Source organism: Sinohyriopsis cumingii, chromosome 7, assembly GCF_028554795.1.
Source record: "Sinohyriopsis cumingii isolate HCF-2022 chromosome 7, ASM2855479v2, whole genome shotgun sequence".
Classification (NCBI taxonomy): Eukaryota; Metazoa; Mollusca; class Bivalvia; order Unionida; family Unionidae; genus Sinohyriopsis; species Sinohyriopsis cumingii.
Genome location: NC_142967.1, coordinates 99,750,744 through 99,772,440, shown reverse-complemented (window position 1 = coordinate 99,772,440; position 21,697 = coordinate 99,750,744). Strand labels below are relative to the sequence as shown.

The following is a 21,697-nucleotide window of genomic DNA, read 5'->3' as shown; positions in this document are numbered from 1 at the left end:
TGTTCAAATTTCATGTTTGAAGTTCATTTCATTGGTACTTTTTTATGTTCCAGTCAAAGAAATGTGATCATTGGATGCATCTTTGCTAGTATAATGTCCAAAACATCAAAGGTCATGATGAGCTATATTAATGTTTTACTAAATTACAAGTTAAGTATTTGTGCATATGATCACATTGACTGTTTCATCCATGCTAGAGCTTTATACAAGAAACCCAACTCAGAGCACCTTTTCTGACCAAGGAACTTGGGAGTAGGAATTAATGTCTGTTTAATGGTAAACTTTCCATATTAATTAGTGCACAGGGGATATTATATGTTACCCTCACATGAATATAAAAATCGGGTGAGTGGGTGGCATGGTGACTGCTTTTCATATGATGACTCTTCTGTTGTGGTTAATCCAGGTAATTATTGATGCATGAACTATCTACTGCTAGATGTCACTTTTAAGAACACTGATTAAAATAACAAATAATACCAAAAAAAACACCATACAATTATTTATTATCAACTTATTTCCTCTACTTTGATATGATAGAAAAGAATATTTTTTCTTTTTTATTCTTCTGTGTCCCTTATGCCCTGTCACAGTAGATGGGTGGCTGGGTGGGTAGGTAGGTATGTGGTTGGTTTCACAGTATGTCAGCATAATACTGGCCATTTAGTGCCAAAGAACAGTTCATGTTTCTAAACTTAAAGTAAATAAAGGTCCAAATGTAAAGACAAAATAATTGCTTAACAATATTTAGTTGGACATTGGGTCAAGATTACATTTTTCAGAATTGTCTGCATGATAATGTTTATAATGTCTACATGACACTAGTGAAAATTGTGGGTTTAATGCCATTTTCAGCACACAATAGGCTAAAAATCACTGAACCATGTCAAGCTGCTGGCAAGCTTTCTCACATACCCACACTGTCCAAGCCCAGACTTCAACCAACGTGGACAGAGATGAGATTCTCGGTGATTGGCAAAGGTGAGTGATTTAGGCCACTTAGCCACCCAGGGCCCTGCTAGTGAATGTAGAGGTGCTTACCATCTGGCTTAGTATACTTGTAAGGAGGTGGAATGTAAGTATGTGTGTTGTTGAAAAAACATTGTGTTTACTTATTTTTCAGAAATTGAAGATGTTTATTGATGTTTGTTTGACTCTGGCATCTCAGTCAGAATACAAATCTATTGCCTTTCCAGCCTTGGGCACTGGAATTTTAGGGTTGCCTAGAGATCACGTGGCACATGTCATGTTCAACTGTGTAAAGGAATTCAGTTATAGAAAATTCATCTCCGTGGAAAAGGTCTTCTTTGTCATTTACCATAAAGATGAAGTTACGTTACAGGTAAAACAAAAATGTTTATATTATGTCCAAATGTTTTAGAATATGAACTTAAGTCAGGAGTATTATGTTATAGCATTGTACATGGGTGTACCACCTATTACAGCCTGCCTGAATTGAAGTCAAAGTCAATTGACTTCTGCAGCTTGTATCGTTTCTTGGAGTATGTTTTAATTGCTGAATATATATGAATTAAATCTTTAGCCAATTATAATGTCAACTTGGTAAGAATCGATCAATGTTCCAGTTTCATAGAACCCTTCATACCTTGAGGGACCCCACAAGATATTTAAAGTGTATCCTGTGACAAAAGTGTAGTAAGGTAAAAAAGGCAAATCACTGCATTGTAAATCTTGAGAATGTGTTATGCAAATGCAGCCAAACTTGATGAATGTATGTACTAAATTTAATAAGATTGGGCTGGAGTTGATCCCTATGGGTTTACAATGAATGAGAAGTCTGATGAGATAGTTTCTATGATATTTCACGAAGATATAATCTTTGCTCCAACCTGATGTTTTGAATGTTGTAGCCAGATATATCTTGTCTGTGAAAGCACTAGTGAAGGCCATTTAATATGTACCGTTGTTACGAGTCTATGCTCTTCAAAAAAGTAAGAGAAAATAGTGAAGACAACAAGCTTTGTAAACTTTAACAAATAATTTAGTTCCCTTGAATACAGAGTGAAAAATAGGAAAAAAGAACTTGTGGTATTGCGAATTAAATCCAAAAATTAAAGAGACAATTCCTAGTAATAAAGAGTCCTGAATAAAACTCAGTTCAAGTCCTGAAGAGATTTAGAATTGAAGGCCATGTCTGATGTTGTCTACGAAGTACTGATGTGTCACCAATCTTTTGTTGAATCACAGAAATATTATTCCTGTGTTTGAATTCAGTATAAATTCCAATGAATGTCTTTATCCAAGAATGTTATCAGAGCACATTTTTATTTCCAGAGAAAATAATCACTTGAATTCAATAATTTGAATAAAATAAAATTCAGTCCAAACTGGACACAGCATAATGCAACTTCAGGTGCCAGATGTTAAAGCATGACTGGTAAAATCTTGACAGCCACAAGATAATATAGTTCTGTTTAACCTCAAGGTCACAATTAGTATTTTCGAAAACCAACTATTACCTAATGGAAAATAACCTTCTTGAATGATCTATTATGAGCCTTGTTTATTTAAAACATAATACCCTATAAAATTCACCTGAGAATGTCCAAAACTCTGACCCTGATCATGATATTTACTCTGTCTTTGTTTACCTGAATAATAATTTGGTCAATGAGCTCATACTCATAGAAAATAATGAAGCTATTATTAGTTGTTTACATAAATGAAATTAAAAAATAAATCGGGTCAAACAGAAATGAACTCAATTTTGGATAAAGTCAAGTCCAGTAAACAATGTTACATTACAATAACGTGTAATAAAATAACAAACAATTTAAAACTAACAGACAAACAATTAAATTAAATATACATAACACTTCCCCTCATAAAGAAAAAGAAAGATTTATAAAATAAAGCTTTCTTTTTACTCTAAGTCAAATGCGCATGTAGTAAAAAAAACTTAAGATGAATTCTTATGAATGACACAAAGTATACATGAAAAAATATATTCTATACACATAAAAGTGTACCTGCTTTTTAATTGTCTTTTCCCTTGATGTGCCTGATGTCAGTATTATATTCCTGCAACAAAAAACTCCACCTTTTTTAATCTCTTATTTTTGTTTTTCATCTTGATGATGAAGGTAAGGGGGTTGTGATTACTAAACACGATAATCGGAGAAGGAGCTGAACTAATGTAAACAAATTGTTATAATGCAAATATCAAAGCCAAACACTCCTTCATGATGGTGGAATAACTTCAGTGATGCTTATTTAATTTCTTAGAAAAATAACACACTGGATGATCAACACCATTTTTATCTTCTTGGATCAATGCTGCTATAACCCCCACATTACTTGCATCAACATACAGTTTAAATGATTGAAATTTGGAGCTGTAAGAACTCATGCACTTTTAAATATGACCTTCACCTTAACAAAAGCTTCCTGACATTATTCAGACCAATGAAAAACTTGGTTTTCTTGCTCAATAAATTTGTCAGGTTCATCAATTATGAAAAAATTGGAACAAAATTTCTGATAGCATCTAGCCATACCCGCAAATCGCATCAGTTGCTTTTTAAAAATAGGCACAGGGAAGTTAGAGAACGCCTTGACCAAAGCATCAATAGGTTTAACTTGTCCGTATCCCACAATATGTCCTAGAAATGTTGCACAAGGATGGCAGAACTCACTTTTGGTTAAATTGTCAAACTTGCATCAGTGAATCTGTCAAATAATTTCTGAATTGTCGCTAAATGTTCTTTCCAGGTGTCTTATATGATGACATCGCCAATGTAAGCGTCACAGTTATCTAGACCAGATGTAATAAATGTTGAAAAGTACTTGACAAAGCTTTCATCCCAAACAGCATCACTTTATATTGATAAAGTCAATCTGGAGTCACGAATGCCGAAATTTTCTTTGCCCATTCTGTCAGTGGAATTTGCCAAAATTCTTTCAGAAGGTCAAATTTGGTGACATGCTTTGGATTTCCAGTTTTATCAACCCAGTCATTGATTCTTAGCAATGGAAATGAATCAGTTTTAGTCACACTGTTCACCTTTCGATAATCAGTGCACATGAGGAAGTATTATCTGGTTTCAGAACAAGTATACATGGTGAACTCCAGTCACTTGCACTTGGTTCTATGAAATAATTTTCCAGCAAATACTGAATTTTTTTTTCAAGCATTCCTGTTTGAGAGGGTTCATCCTGTCTGGGTCTTGTTTCACAGGTGTGGAATTTACAATGTCATTGTCATGGTAGATTTTATTGGTTCTTGTAGAAACACCCGGAAATAAGTGCTCATATTCAAGTAATAACTGTTTAGTTCATTCGTTTCTTGTTGTTGCAAATGTGAAAGTTTTTGGTCCAGATTATTCATAATTTCTGAATTCTGAAGATTTGTTACTCCAAAATCAATCGAGTCCAATTGCATTCCTTTGCTTAAATCATCACTGAGTGGAACAGGTACAATTAAATTAATTGCATGATTAACCTGGCTATATCTCTCAAAATACTGTTACTCCTTTAATTTATTTACATCCCAGGAGTACTATTGTTATAATTGAAATCACTAATTTTCTTCCTAACTTTGTGACTGCCATAAGAGCTAATCTGAAGAAAATTTTGAAGAATGAGCAAGAGAGACAGAACTCTATCACCAGACTCAGAAGTTCTCTTCATTGTAGTTCTGTCAAACCATAATTTCATTTTTGACTTGAATTGCTGGATGCCAAATTCAAGCATGACTAGCTGGAAAATTCCAGATAATAAATTTGACTCTTGGTTGGATTAGACAGATTTGGGAAGGCCAAATTCAGTAAAATAAAATCGTTATCAAAGCTTTTACTGTTGTTTTAGCAATTGCCTCTGGTAATCTTGTTGACACACACATTATGGTCAACAAATATTGGTTACTTGACTTGGCCTTAGGTAAGGGACTGACACAGTCTACCAATATTCTGATAAAAGGTTCGTCAAATGCAGAAATAGGTTGCAGATGAGCCTTTGGTATCTTCTGATTGGGTTTTCCTATCATTTCACAAGTGTGACAAGATCTGTAGTATTTACAAACATCACTTTTAATTTTTGTTCAATAGAAGTGAGTCAAGTTGTTGTGATAAGTCTTATTAATCCCAAAATGACCAGTCAAATGAGTTTCTTGGGCTAGACTAATAATCTCCTGTCTGTACTATTTTGGAACTACAATTTGATAGTTTATTGACCACTCATCACCAACAGGTACCTCAGGAGGTCTCCATTTTCTCATAAGTATCCCATAGCTAATGAAATAGCAAACAGGTACTTATGTGGTTTCAGCTTCACTTTGGCTCTCTGAAACAAATAAGAGATCTCAGGATCTTTTTCATGTTCGACAACAAGTGATTGTCATTTGTCACCCTGAGTAGAATATTGAGAATGAGCAGTTACAAGAGGATCACTATAATCAATACCTTTTGATTGATCCAAACAAGGGGTGAAAGTGACCTCGCCAAAAGCCTGACCAATACACGTGTCAGCTAAAGGAATACATTACTGATCAACATCATTCTCAAGAGCTTACTTTACCATACCTCTAGTAACTGCACAAGCTGGGTATAAATTAGGGAATTCTTTTACAATATGATCGACTTTCTGATCCAGACAAGGCTTCCCAATTACAAGTGCATTAACCACAACCTTATCTCCAGTTGGGTCATTGCCTAGTAATAAATGAATGCCCTCAGTGCGAAAGACCGCTCCGGTGGCCTAGTGGTTAGAACGTCCGCCTCGGATGTGGGAGGTCGTGGGTTTGATTCCCAGCCGAGTCATACCAAAGACTTATAAAAATGGTACTAACAGTTGCCTTGCTTGGCATTCAGCATTAAGAGGTTAGTATTAGGACTGGGTGGCCTGGTGTCAGGGTAATTAGACTGGGTGGGACATGATGCTACATGTCTGCAGCATGATGCCCCAGTGCATGACATCACTATAAACTGCCACATTGCAGACATCGTAGCAATATGACTGAATTTTTAAAAAAAAAGCTACTTGAAAAATCCAAATCTCATATCTCACATTAGTGGGTATATAATAAACTGTTCCGACTGTCACGGGTCCTGAGACTAAGTCTGATGAAAGATTTACACAATTTAGATGAACATTAACAAAGACGCGCTCTACTGCCTTAATAAGAACACTCTCATTAGAAGAAGACTTCTCAGAAAAAGGCAAAGTGCTTGATAATAAAGACGGAGAAGCTCCTGTATTCCTTAAAATTTTAATAGAGATAGGACTAGCAGAATCACTTATGAGTGATGTAGAACCCTTCGACATGAATGGTTCATAATCCTCCATAATAAAATCAGACTGTGGTTTATGAGACCCAACAAATGTATTGTTTTCAATACATGACCATGACCTCTTAGAAATAAGAGCATTTCGAATAGGTCTGTCTTGATTTTGATGCTTATTTTTCAATTTGTAGCAATCAGAAATAATGTGTTCTTTCTTCTTGCAATAGGTACATGTATGAAGAGACAAGGATCATTGATCAATCTAATCAGAAAATTAATTTCTAACAGTTTTGCCAGATTGAAATTTAGAAGGGCTCGTATTAGGCTGATATACGTTTTTTTAAACCAGAAAACTGCTGGGTGGAAGACTTACAGACAAAAGAAACTTTATGAACTAAGGAATACTCGTTAGCAGTATGAGCAGCATTTTACAAGATTTCGACCTTATGCTCATCAAGATAAGTCTTAATGTCACTATGGATGCAATTATTGGCAGGGCCAGACTATCTGGCGCCCCCCCCCCCCCCCGGGAAAATATCAATTTCAAAATGTATAAACAATTTTAAAAAAAAAAAAAATACGCCCCTTGAAATCAGCGCCCTAGGCGGCTGCCTAGTTTGCCCATATGGTAGCGCCGGCCCTGATTATTGGTCTTCAAGTAATACGAGTTATCTGAGATTTTCGTAATTTTGATCAACTTTCTTGGCTAAGCACCACCGATCAAATAACTGGTCTATTTCTCTTGCGAATTCAACACGAGTTTGTCCAGTTTCTTTTTTTTGGCTCCCGAAATTTTGCCAATAAGCCTCAGGGACTAACTCATGATTCTTTAAGATGCATTCCTTTACCATTTCACAGTCTGCACTTTGCTATACTGATAAGAAAGCATAGATTCTCGGGTTTTGCCAGAAAGTGCATTATATAATAATAGAGTCCAATGCCCCTTTGGTCATTTAGAATTTTCAGCAGTGTTTTCAGAATGAAAAAAATGTGTCTACTTCTTTTTCTCTAAAAAGCAGGCACTATCCTAATATTCTTAGTAACGTCAAAACCTGAATTTGTATGTAAAGTGGGGAATCCGATGTGATTTTCACTTGCCAGCTCTAATTCTCTTAATCTAATTTGATATTCCCTTTCTCCTTTTTCTCTTTGCATTTGCAGCTGTCTGTCTCTCCTCTTTCTCCAATTGCAACTGAATTTGTTTCTCCTTTTTCTCCAACATCATTTGTTTTTCTTTTATCAGTAACTGCATTTGTTTCTCTCCCTCCTCCTTCTCCAATAGCATCTTCCTCTCTCTCTCTCCTCTTCATCTAATTGCATTTGCTTCTCCAATTGCATTCTTCTATCTCTTCTTTAACTAATTGCATTTTTTCTCCTCCTCCATTTGCATTTGTTTTTCCTTTTTTTGTTTCTGAAGTTAAAGATTTCCTAATTCTAATTTCATCATGTATTTTAATTGTAATTCCTTTACTTTTATGTTAGAGTCTGATACAGACTTACTGATCAAAACCAGAGCACTTTTATCCAAAACATTCTTTTCCACCAAATATTGGATCAAAATACTTTTTATTTCTTGCTTCGTTAAAAAAACTTTTTCTGTTAGGAGTATATGCTTTTAAAATAAGTAAAAGTAAAGAGTGAAGACAACAAGCCTTGTAAAATTTAACAAATAATTTATTTTCCTGGAATACAAAGTGAAAAATAGGAAAAAAGAACTTACAGTATTGCAAATTAAATTTAAAAAAAAACAATCCAAGAATTAAAGACACAAGTCCTAGTAATAAAAAGCCCTGAATAAAACTCAGTTCAAGTCCTGAAGAGATTTAAAATTGAAGGCGATATATGCTATGATCTACTAAGTACTGATGTGTTGACAGTCTTTTGTTGAATCACAGAAATATTATTCCAGAGTTTGAATTCAGTATAAATTCGAAGGAATGTCTTTATTCAAGAATTTTATCCGATGACTTTTGTATTTCCAAATAAAATACTTACTTGAATTCAGTAGTTTGAAGAAAATAAAATTCAGTCCAAAGTGGACACAACATAATACAACTTAAAGTGCCAGATGTTAAAGCATGAGTTCAGATACAATCTTGATAGTCACAAGATAATATAGTTCTCTGTTTGACATCAAGGTCACAATTAACATTTTCTAAAAATAACTATTACCTAATGGAAAATAACCTTCTTGAATGATGTATTGAGCTTTGTTTACTTAAAACATAATACCCTATAGAATTCACTTGGGAATCTCCAAAACTCTAACCCTGATCAACATATTTACTCTTAAACCGCTCCGGTGGCCTAGTGGCTAGAGCGTTCGCCTTGGAAGCGGGAGGTCGTTGGTTTCGATCCCGGGCAGAATCATACCAAAGACTTACAAACGTTACTTACAGCTGCCTCTCTAGGCTCTCAGCACTAAGAGGTTTGTGGCAGGACTGGTTGGCCTGGTGTACAGTAAAGTCCAGTAAACAATGTTACATTACAAAAACCGGACAAAACAATTAAATATACATAACAACTATGTAGTGCAAGGTATAAGTATTCATGGCAGCAGCTCACATTGTGGATTTTAGCCATCTTGGAATAGTGTCCTTGTTCACTATCTGAAAATAGGAATGGAATCTAGGAAACAGTTTGGTTTCAGTATTCTAAATAATGATTGTCCTTTCAAAATGCTGACAAGAGTGACTGTACAAAGAATATTTCTGGTGCTCAAGCTGCAAAGTGAAGTTTGCCCAAATGATTATCTGCACATGATTGCTTAAGATAACCTGTTATAAAGATAACTCTGTTCTGATATACATGTGAATTCCTAAGATCTGTGAGTTAAGGATTTGTTCTTTTTGGCTAGAATCAATGCCAGAAGCAAAAATCAATGTGTACAAAGGAAACTTCAAGAAATGTTTACAAACTGGTGACATCAATTTAAGTATCTGAGCACAATATTTATCTATAATGTGACTTATATATGTTCCTGTGCAAATTAGGATTTCTGCTTAAACACTGATCTCATGAAACATGCAAGCAATAGGTTTGCAAATAATTTAAAGCATCTAATGAGACTAGAAATGTGCTAATAGCAGATGTGGCTATAGTGATCATATCCTTATCCATTATGAAAACAAGCACAGGTAAGGATCATGCAAAAATAAGTGTGCAAAATGGATGAATCTGGTTTTGGTCATATAAAGCAAGCAGTCGCTGGAGATATGTCTGATATCATAAATGTGTTGACTCTAAGTAATGGCATAAAATATCAGAAATTGAATATGATAAATTTGTTTGTCGATAGCCTGTCTGATAATGGACACTTCCAAGCCGAGGTTACTCAAAGGGTGTATAATGCTGAGGTCCTGGGGTAGAAACATATTTTGTATGTACTGGGAAGTGTATATGACTATTTGAACACAAAGACAACATTTTCGGAAACCATGGCTGAGTATTAAGATTGGTGCTGCCATTGCCACCTCCCCTCCCCCTTCTTCAGTTTCTGTAGACCTCTTAGAATGAGACTAAAATGGGGGGAGAACATATGACAGAGTGTAAATACTCAAAGGTTTAACAAAGGCATCAGCAAGTAAAACTTGAGGGTCTGATTTGTATGTAATATATCTTGGCAGTTGACAATTCAGTCTTGAGTCCAAAATGATCCATATTACATGTACAAGTCATGTTCAGTTCCCTGGACATTTTATGGCCAAAACTTGCATTCATAATTATAGTTAACACATTAACCCCTAGCGACGAGTAAACATGGCAGGATGTAGTAGCCTACTGCCGAGCTCTGTAGCGTCACGGTCATGCATGATGCACTAAAGTGGGTGGTATTATAGAAAGGTAGACAGATCTAGCTCTACAATTATACCAAATAATCTGGAATATCTAGTTGCACTACAAAATACAGCTAAAAAACCTCATTGTTTAGACCTGACTTTTTTTACCCAAAATTCGCCCATGGTTGGAATCGGATTTTGTGTCCGGATATTAGACTTTTTTTATATCAGATCTAAGGCAAACCAGTATGAACTGCAAACAGACAGATGAACCTTTACAAAAAACAGGATAAGATGGGCAGTTGGAATAAAGAGTGGTCTCAATACAAAAATAATGGCTAAGTTTAGCAACAACAAAAAAAGATTTTTAAAAAATGAATGCATATTTATAATATAGTTAGAAATAAATTTACATGAAGCATTTAAACAAAATATCCACCATTTCAATACTGGTTTTTGGCCACTATTTTTTGACTTCATGTTATTTCAAGCATAAATTTGCATATTTCCTACATATGTTCATAGAGAAAACAGAGGCGAACATGCAACCAAAAGATCAACTTGACTTCGTCCATGTTCCATGTATTTCTGAAACCTTTCTATGGCTTTTTAGCAAAAACCCTTATTTTTTTCATAAAATACCACATTCTTGAGTAAAGCGTTGCCATGCGTGTTTTTGGTGAAAGTTCAAATATGGTACACTATACTAGAGTCATACACAATTTGAAATTGTTAGTTGCTGTTATAATAAAATAAACATACTATTCAGTAGTGTTTTTGTCCATGATCTGAAATTACAAATTAGTAAATTACCTTTTTTAAACCAAGTTATGATAAGATATATTTGGTCATTGTTCAAATCGTGAAAATAAGAAATAAAAAGAATTCTGACCATTACACTTTGAGGAATATAACACAGTTATTGAAGCCAACTTGGAACCGATGAGAGAAAAAACTGGCACAGAGTTGGTTCTCAGTACAAATGTATGACTATGTCGTTAAACTGAGAAATGTGATAGATCAACCGTTTTTCATTATGCCAATATTGTTATTGATGTTCACAAAAAAAGATGACATCCATTTGGGTATCATTCTTCCAAATTCTGAATAATGGTTAAATTATTACCTATTAGTATACTGAAAATGAAAACGTTTAATTTGTATACTACTGTCTCCAGATGCTAATCCCACTCAAAACAGAAGGCCGGACTTTGTTAATACCCCAGTAATTCCCAGTCATGTATGTCGAGTTTAGCCTTGAAAGTATATTACACATAATAAAAATGAAAAATGTACTACAAATTAGTAATGAATTTAGTACAGTGAGTACCATTGCAGTTAATCTGATTTCTTGGTATAAACATCTACAATTTCAAAAAATTAAATTTTGGTGTGTTTTTGAACCCAGTGTATGTAATATTATTTTCATTATTTTAATTTTTTTACTTTACCACATGCCATTAAGTTACGGTTATTGATGTCATGTGACCTTTGCAAAAAGACATCATTCAGTGGTTTTGCACAAATATTCCCACATATTTTGTCATTACATGCATACAAAGAATGTCAGAGTATTTAAAAAGCAGGCTTAGGTGAGTGTTTATGTTCATTTTATGCATTTGTTACCACCAAATATATTGTAAAAAATTTGCGATGCATATATGTGACATAGTTAACCTTCCAACAATGAATACTTGTGGATGTAATAATGTTGGCTTTTTACATATGAAAGCGGAGAAATTATTTTCGATTGCCAGCTTATGTTGCCATTTCTAGGAGACAGGCTTATTGCTGTCATTACTGTTCATTTACACCACATTGGTTATTTATGTGATTCATAAGTGACCATGTCAGTGTCACATCACTCGTGACGTTACTCAAAACAAAGGTGGTGAACTAATCCTGCTAATTGAAATGATTGTTCTTCAACCCTTTGACTTGAGCTTGAATAACAAAGCCCAACTTCTGGGTCACGAACCATGATACATACCTAACTTTGCGGTCATGAACCATATGTACGCCTTACTTCGGGGTTTTGAACCATATAGTTATAGTTGCGGCGATCAGATCCAATAACATGCCCACCTTCAGGGTCATGAACAGTATGCATGCACCTCTTCGAAGTCATTAACCATATCGACACTAGTTGCAGTGAATATCTCCAATGACATGCGCACCTTCGGAGTCATAAACCGTCTCTAAAAAGTGTTAAATCTTGGTGATGCTGGATACAGTTTCAGTGGTTCCTACAAGAATGAAACCCTTTTGTTAATCTGTAACCCTACCACAGTCGGCCATAGCGTTTTGCAAATGACCCATTTGCATCAGGAGCCGGGTTTTTAGTTGTGCATGCAGCACATCATTTCGAGTCCAGTTGTCTTTTATAGGAGTCTTGAAACTTGAGTGGACACCCTAAACTAGTAGAAAAGCTACAAAAACATCATTATTAGCTATATAAACAAACTGACCACCACTTTGGGCTTGTGTCCTGACCGGTCCCGTGACCTATGTGTCGTGGGGTCACTGGGGGTATGAAGGGTTCAGTGAAATGAGATGATCTTACCGAACTTGTTACTGCTCTAGATTTAGATACTAAATCTCTCATCCAGTTTAGATAAAGCTTTGCATAAATGTTTGAAACGTGTTTTACATCTTCATGGTTTGCCAGATAAAATCATATTTTGTTGTATAGATCATCATTGACTATCTGTTTCCCATCTTTCCATTATTTGTTTCCAATTATTAAATGTGTGCATTTATGGTGGTGTAAGTTGTTTTTTACTTGCGTATTAAAGAACGAAGATAATATAATAATGATTATCCCTTCATAGATGAAGCTTAACATAGTGATCACTTAGGCATTCATTTGCGTATCGTTATGATGATAAATCTATCCACTCCCTTTATTACGGGCACTGTCTTAAGATATAAACATTATGGTCAATACTAGAAGTTTTCTACTTGCTTGCTAAATATAAGGCATGTTGTTAAAAAAAGTAGCATTTTGTTAAATTGATTTGATGCATAAATGATTGTTTTCTCAGGTCTTTCAAGACGCTATCAAAAAGTTCAAGGTTCCCGAGAAAGGTATGTTTTTATTTTTATTTGTTTGCTTAGAAAAAGAACTATAATATTGTGAAGCTCTCTTTGGACAGTTAATCTAATATTGTAATAATTGTGGACTATTTGTATACAATCTCCATCATTACTGGTCTTACATAGAGACTTGAAGCATTACCCTGTAATTTGTCATCTATCATCCATCTGACATTCAACATTTCTAAATTTCTGATTCTTCTTGAAAACTACGTTACCAATTCAGAACAATTTTTTAAAACCAAGATAAGCTAAATGGTGTCTCATTATGGCCTCCTTTTTATTGGGATTGTGGAGGTCAGGAATCTATATGTCATTATATTGCTGTGTCCCCATGGTTTATTTCTCTGTTTTTTGGACTCGATTAGGTCAGACTACGTATGTATATATGTCTGCTGGTGAAAACATTGTTCATAAGATTGCACAAAATGCCTTGAAAGTTGTAATTGTAATTCAGTAGGCGTGTTTGTATGTATGTGTAGATGACCTTTTTGAAAGCAGTTGCAGCATGCATGTTTTATAAAGACAAATCTAGCACAGATTAGATGTGCAAACTCTGTCTTAAATCCCAGTTTTCAGCAGTTGCATAAAATTGTAGATTTTGCTTTGACTTTCAATCTGCTCAAATGATACTTGCAATGAGCAACATTTTTATGCAGCAAAGTTTCATGAGTCTAGACTTGTTTGTGAAAATATCTTGGTACAAGTAGGTTAGTATATTGGAAAATAAATTTTTTTAACATTATTTTCCTGCACATCTATTTTAAAGGGTAAGGGACAATTTTCTTAATTACTGAGGCTTGTATCATGTTAGATGTGTATTTTTTTCATTTGATAATATTGGTTCATCTAGTTTAATTTAATATGGGGATTTATTAGATTTATCTATTTTCTACTCACATTTGTTTCCTCTTTTTATCTAATATTTTCACGGTGATATAACAATCACTGTTCATAGGACAGTGTTTTTCTCTGTGTTTTTCTCTGTATAAAATAAAGGTTTCATTTTAGAAGCATGACTGTAATTGTTTAGAGACTTCAGCTAGACATTGTGTGTATATATATATATATATATATATATATATATATATATATATATATATATATATATATATATATATATAACATATTAACTCCAAGATGGCCGCTATCGCTTAACCGGCTTGAAGCAGCAGTTCCGTTTTCTTTAATGCTGTTTTCATGATATTTGTGCTTGTTGCCTGTTTTCGTCTTCGTTATTATGTTCATTATGTATTGGCTGTTAAATTGTATGTGTTTCTTCATCTCCTTCTTTTGGAAACGAGAATAATTAGACTTTTTCTCAGCTGTCTTGCTCCACTGTTTTTGAACAAACCGCCATCACGTGATACTCGCCAGTCAACCCGTTTATGCTACGATGGACCCTCATTAATTGCTCTAAATGTTCACTCCTTGGCTCTCCACACTACATTGTGCTCTAGACTAAACGAACTGGGACTACATCCATCATTACCTAAATGTAAACAGAAGCGAAAAAAGAAAAGCTGGCTTGCAAAGAACAGGAAGAAGAATTCCAGTTATCTCCCTTATTTCAGCACAACCATTTAAAAAAGTTTCGACCATTAATTTAGGTAACCTAATTCAAATCCAAATTAATTCGTCAACCTTTGTGTCAACTATCCAAGAAATACCTCTGCGCATTGCATTATTCAATGCCCAGTCAGTAGGACTGCCGGAAAAGCGCACAGAAATAGTTAATTTTATCAACGACCAAAATGTTGACATATTTTTCGTGACAGAAACATGGCTAAAAACATCAGGCGATGAGCCCAAGTGTGCGAATCTAACACCCACTGGTTACTATATCAAGTCGTTCCACCGTAACTCTCGCGGAGGTGGAATTGTTGTCATCACAAAGAACTCCATGATAAAACATCTTAACTATACCACAACATTCAATTTCGACCACACATCGTTTGAACTAGTCCAAACCACACTCACACTGGAGCAAAGGTCAGTCCATTTTTGATGCCTATACCGACTCCCTCCTAGTAGAAAAAACAAGCTGGCTGACTCTCTCTTTTTGGAACAGTTTCCGAATCTCCTGGACTAAGGAAATTCGATAGGTGGCAACCTGATTATCCTTGGAGATTTCAACTTTCACTTTGACTGTCCCAGAAACCCAAACACATAAAAACTCATAGATTCCATTAATGTTTTCAACCTCAAACAGTCAGTTAACCAACCCACCCATAAACATGGTCCCATTTTAGACTGGATTCTTCATAGACCTGATGATAACATTCTACGGTCCTCCCTGGTATCCCATGAACTTGCATCAGATCACCTCAGCATTATAAGCCATCTTGATGTATCAGTCCCTAACCCTTCACCTTTATCTGCTACTAAGAAAAACCTCTGTTTGACAAATAGAACCAAACTAATGCATGACATCCAAGAAAACCTAACAACTTGCTTACCTTCTATAGCAGAACAACTTGATAACTGCCTGCATTCATTGCTCGACAAACAATCCCCAGCTAACAAGTGCAGAGTATCAATTATCCATGGTATAGCAGTGTTAGGGACCAGCTTTACACTGCTAAAAGAGACTGCTGTAAAGCTGAAAGGCTCTGGCTTTCCACCAGATTCAATATTCATAAGCAAATCTATGAAGCTGCTAAGAAGAATGTCACAAATATAGTCCATGCAGCGAAATCAGCCCACTACAGTACTAAGATCATGGAAAGTTCCAGCTGCAAAGAACTCTTCGAGATTACTAACAAGCTAATGTCAAGGAACAAATCAACACCACTTCCAACTACCTTCTCTCCAGTCGACCTTCCGGACATGTTTGCAAATTTCTTCCATGACAAAATACAAACCATTAGATATAAACTCGACACCACACTTTAGTTGACTTGTCGTCACCATACAGTTGGGATACAGAATTTGAGTGGCAAATATTAGCAGCATTTGAACCGGTCTCTATGGATTTCGTACGTACAATCGTGATGAAGAGTGCTCCAAAGTCATGTGAACTTGATCCAATTCCAACATCACTACTGCTTGAGTGCTTAGATCCAGTATTGCCTTCACTAACTGACGTTATTAATACCTCTCTCTCATCGGGGAATTCCCGTCATTTTTCAAAACTGCCATTGTAAAGCCTCTGCTGAAGAAACCAACACTAGACCATAACGATTTAAAGAACAACCGCCCAGTTTCTAATATCCCATTCATTTAAAAAATCTCAGAAAAGGTTGTTCTATCCCAGCTTGTATCTCATCTAAATTCAAATAGTCTTTTTAGCAATGTACAATCTGCATATCGCCCTTACCACATTACTGAAACCACTCTTCTAAAAGTAGTTAATGACATTCTCTCTGCATTGGATAGCAGAAAGATTACAGTCCTCACCCTCCTTGATTTGTCTGCAGCATTTGACACAATAGATCATGATATATTACTTCACCGTCTCCAGCATATATTTGGCATTCATGATACAGCCTTCCTGTGGTTCAAGTCCTACTTGGTCAACAGGACACAAATTGTATCTGCCCACTGAACTTAGACACAAAGACACAGTGATCACATTCAAGAAGGCTCTAAAAACTCACTTATTTCAACTGCAAGAACAAACTTAAAGACCTAATAATGTTTCCTACCTGAAAGATTCTCAGCATGTTTTTATTTTTTAATGTTTTTCTAATTTCATGTTGTTTGTTTTTGTAATAATATTATTATGTTTCTTATCTTATAGGTGTTGTCTAATGTTGTAAAGCGTTTAGACCTCCTAACGATTAGGCGCTATACAAAGTCATTATTATTATTATTATTATTATTATTATTATATATTTATAAAACAAGTTACATAGAAATGCCTTTTGCTAGTTTGAACTGCCACCATTTTGAAAATTGTAACTGTTTTGATGAAAACAACATTTAGCACAAGCAGCATTCTGACAGGAATTTAATAAGCACATGATGGTAAGCAGCATATAATAGATATTTCAGGCACATAGGACAGCTGAATCTTTGGCAGTCCAATATGACAACGACAGATCAGTCATTACTACTTGAATGAGCAAGACCAATATGGTGCCATTTTGTTTTTGTCATACAATGAAAACACTAGCCCTTCCAGCGGAGTAGCATTTTGTTTTAACTGCCATTTTATGCTATACTTGCATAACTTTGTTTTACGTGGACAGGAAGGCACTTATATTCACATTAATTTTGTTAATTTAGCAAATGTGGTGTTAATATATTTTCAGTATTAATATAATTAGTTTGCAGTTGGCACTTTATCATGAATATTTCATTATTTTCTGCTCCCATTTTATTCTTTTTTATATTATATTATTCATGGTGCACTATTTATCGGAAATTTTTGTCAGACACATACATTTGGTAGGGGATTTATAAAATACAAGCCCTGACTCAAATTCCACTTGCCCTGTTTACAGCTCAATGTGCCCAAATAAAAACAGACAATTCATTAATAGCCCTTCCACCGGAGTAGCATTTAGTTTAAAATAGCATGTAATTTGGTTATCACATTTTAGGCTATATTTACATCGCTAAATTTGTGGAGAGAGAAGGTATTGATATTCAGATTCGGTGGTGTTAGTTTATCTTTAGTATTGATATATTAATTACATAAAGCTCCTTGCCATGGTAATTGATTCAAAATGCAGTTTCAGATTTTTTATATAGATCTTCATAAGTTACATGTCATGTGGTTCCATTGAATGTGGAACCTTTAAGGAAAACCATTTACCACTTGTTTCGGTTTTTGAATGTACATGTAATAAAGGTACACTGCTCTCTTATTTTAGTGCACCCAGGTAACTAATGAAACCGGTTATACTAAAAAAATACGTCTGTATTTGCTGAACATGAATTAAATCACAATAAAAACTGACCAAAGAAACCTTGTTATGCCTTATTTTATATTTGTAAAGGGTAACATCTCTGCACTCCTCTTCATACTGGTGAACATTAAATACTCGCATGCTTTTCCACCATTATAATCTGGTGCAATCACGGGAAGAGATGAACTCCCTTCTGTATAAGTACACAGTAGAGAGGGTATTAAATGGCCTCCATCGACGTACAAGCAGCATATCTTCATATCCCACTTTTTCTTCCTGAAAGGAAATACGTCCAGTTTTGTCTGAACTGGGAGGTTTTCCAATTTTGTGCTCTGCAAGTCTGCCTATTTTTAGTACCCAGGGCCATTATCAGAATAATAGTAGTTGCTGCTAACGTGATTTCTATCCTCCAGATAAGATCAGTCCCAGTCTCCTGATCCACACTGACCTGGCTAGATCTTACGCTAAACCTAGACAAATCAGATATAGTTCCATCTCAGGAGCTCATATTCGTGGAGATGTATTTTTGCATGAACAGTGGATTAATCAGTGTGCCGCATGACAGAGTAGACAGAATCATGGCCCTTATGGAGGCAATGGCAATAAAGATTTCTTTGTCACTTCGCCTGTATTTATCCCTTCTAGAGATCTTGAACTCTGCAGCAGACCCAAGCCACTATCAAGGCTGCACTTGTGTTCCATCCTGTTTCTCATTCAGGTAAACTTGTAACTACACAGGGATCCCCTTGCAGCTCAGATTTATCCTAGATTGGAATTTCACCACCACTTAAATTGGTGGGCAAATCAGGACTGGTTTCTGTCTGGAGTCAAAATGCATGCCTCCAAACCCCTAGTCTTATCTGTTCAGTTCATTGAGTGTGGTGCTCACTTGGAGTCAGAATGGATAGTTTATAGTCATAAGGGATAGTTCGTCCTGTTCGTGGTTTCATGAAGAATCCACGCTACATATAAACAATTTGGAAATGAGGGCTATGCTTTTAACAGTGGATGTGTAAACTTTTAAGCATGGATTGCTGGCTTCTTTTGTCCACATGTTTACAATAGCATACATTAGGCAACAAAGAGGCACACATTCTTCTGCTTTTTATGTGGAGGTTTGGAGCCTCTTGAGAGCTTGTCATATTCCAGGCAAGAATAATAGTTTGGCAAAAGATCTGTCAAGGATAGAAAAATTACTCTCATAATGGTCTTTGCACCAGTCTATGGCAAAGTCCTTGTTAAGACTGGGGGGGGGGACCCTTGCTGGACTTGTATACAACAAAGCTTAACAACATACTCTCAGTTTACTTTTACCCAGTCTCAGCATAGTGGGCCTGGAATTTGTATGCCTTTGTCTTGAAGTGCTATCGTCTGTTCAGTTAAGTCTTCCCACAACTGCTGTATGAAGTGAGGATTTCCGCAGTTGAGCTCATGTTAATGGCACCCCTGTGGCCCAGTCAATCATCGTTCAACAATCTTCTTGACCTGTTGGTATACAGACCAACATTCGATATCTACTCAGAATAGGGTCAATATTTTGTAGCACAGTGTGTGGACATTCCACAACAGCCCGCACATTATCATACTTATCTCATCTCAATTGATCTATATGTCAAGGAAGGTTTTTGAGCAAAGTTTTCAGGTGCATTTTTCAAACCACATTACGTTTCATATACAAGGTCTATGATGCCAAGCGGAGAGTCCTTTGTGATTGGTGTAGCAGGAGAGACAAATCTCAGTCTCTACTGTTAAAGGCTATTGGACAGCCCTATCCAACTACACACATTTAAATTTTATTTGTTTCTGTGATTATAAGATTATTTTTGATTTAATATCCATTTTTGACATTTTCACGTTGTATTCTAGGGAACTAAATTATTTCTTGAAGTTTGCAAAGCTTCTTGCTTTTCTCTCTTTTATGTTTCTTATTTTATGACCATAGAGTAATGATAATTGTACACCTGTTTTCCACTATTGGCAATTTGAAAGTTTTCTATTTCCTCCATTTCTCAAACTCTGTTGCCTATTCAGTCATAAAAGTTTATATTTGCGTGTAAGAAACTTTTTGCATATACCCAGTTTTATATGCCACCCATAACATGTTATGAAGATGCCCATCCTTCCATACATCCATCAGTACATTACTAATTTTGTTAATCACAAGAAGCATATTAATTTTGATGCAAAAAGCTCAAAGGTCAAAATCACTGTAACTCAAGCAAGACAAATGGGTTCTGTACAGTAATTAAGATTTGCTTTATCATGTGCTAAGATCCGATCTAGCAAGGTTGCTATACCTTTGTTGCCCGGCATTGCCCTTGATTGCTGTTCACTTATTCAGTATGCATTTTATGAACATATTTAATTATTCACACAAATTTAATTGTATATTATACTGAGTTTAGACATGTCCGTGTTTTAAAAAATGATGTTGAGAAACTAAATAATTTTAATCTTTATTTATTAATTTTCAGGGAACATTGAATCATCATGCTTAGAAATACAGGTGACTGGAATGAAAGACAGAGTGTATGAAGTAATTACATCCATTCAAAAAGAATTTAAGGTATTTTTGATAATAATAAAGGGTTTCCAATAACTTTTAGAGCACTGAATATAAAGACAGATCACCTTATTGTAGGTCATTGTGTCTGTTTTACACAATTCATTGTGTATCATCTATTACAGTGTGACCCCGCTATAACACGGTAGTTGGTGTCCATATAACCCTACCATGTTTTAAGCGAATCATGTTAGATGCAGCCAGGTCAGTTAGCTGAAGAAAATAATGCATGTACCAAAAATGGATGGCCTGGGAGGTGCGAGTGGGGTGTGTATAAATAAAGCAGGCACAGGTAATAAAGGTGGGTGCAAAATATGTGCTTTTCATTAAATGAAAAGAAATTTAGCCTGAAATACACATGTATATCGACAACTTACATTTGTGTAGTATAGTCCATAGTGTGTTAATGACTGTACATGTGTATGTAAAATTCATGAATTCAAGTATAGAGCACAGTAATAAATTGATGTATTGGTCACTTCCAATTAGAAAACACAAATAAGACATATAAAAAATTAAAAACTTGTATTCCTCATTTGTTCAGTATCCCATTGTCAACAAATACGTCACTAAACAATTCATTATGATATTGTTGCCAGTAGCACGTGGCTGTAGATGTATACATGATACATGTACATGTATTTAAAGTAGCCTAGATTTTGGTTAGCTTGAGACAGCTATCATCTTGCCGAATCTACACAAGGAATGAGCCTATTCATAGGGAAATGAGAACATGTGAACAAATTAAAAAGTAACTTGACGGCCTTATATTTATGGCTTCAATGGATTTTAAGTTTATTTGCGTTATATGATGCTGTTAGTAGCAGTTGTAAGCAAACACATGTTTTCTGCAAAAAGAAAACTGTCATGGCACAATAAACATTTACTGTGACTTTGGAAAATGCAACAATCTATCAGTTTTCATTGTATTTATTTAAGTTTGGTGCTGACTTCCTTTGATGAAAGGTACTTTGTTTTTATTGAAGATTATAGATCAGCTTGCTTTGATGAATGGTGCAGGTGTTATTAAAATCACCAGTAAAGAAAAAATTGGAGGACCAACAAATGCTCATTTGTTATTCTGGATGCAACATCAAGATAATTGTAGAACATTGATTGGGACTGAATTTTTTCATTTGTTATACAGAACAATCAGTGCAT

The 21,697-nt window shown here is 35.2% G+C and overlaps 1 protein-coding gene across 1 annotated transcript in view; it reads left to right on the top strand.

The window, feature by feature from the left end:
* LOC149795803 (uncharacterized) overlaps positions 1–21,697 on the top strand; it is a 54,451-nt gene that overhangs the window by 28,660 nt on the left and 4,094 nt on the right. Inside the window, exons 11-13 of the mRNA XM_089963857.1 lie at positions 1,124–1,342; positions 13,066–13,108; positions 20,448–20,539. Of these exons, the coding sequence (XP_089819983.1) occupies positions 1,124–1,342; positions 13,066–13,108; positions 20,448–20,539 (354 nt within the window). The remainder of the gene's footprint in view (positions 1–1,123; positions 1,343–13,065; positions 13,109–20,447; positions 20,540–21,697) is intronic.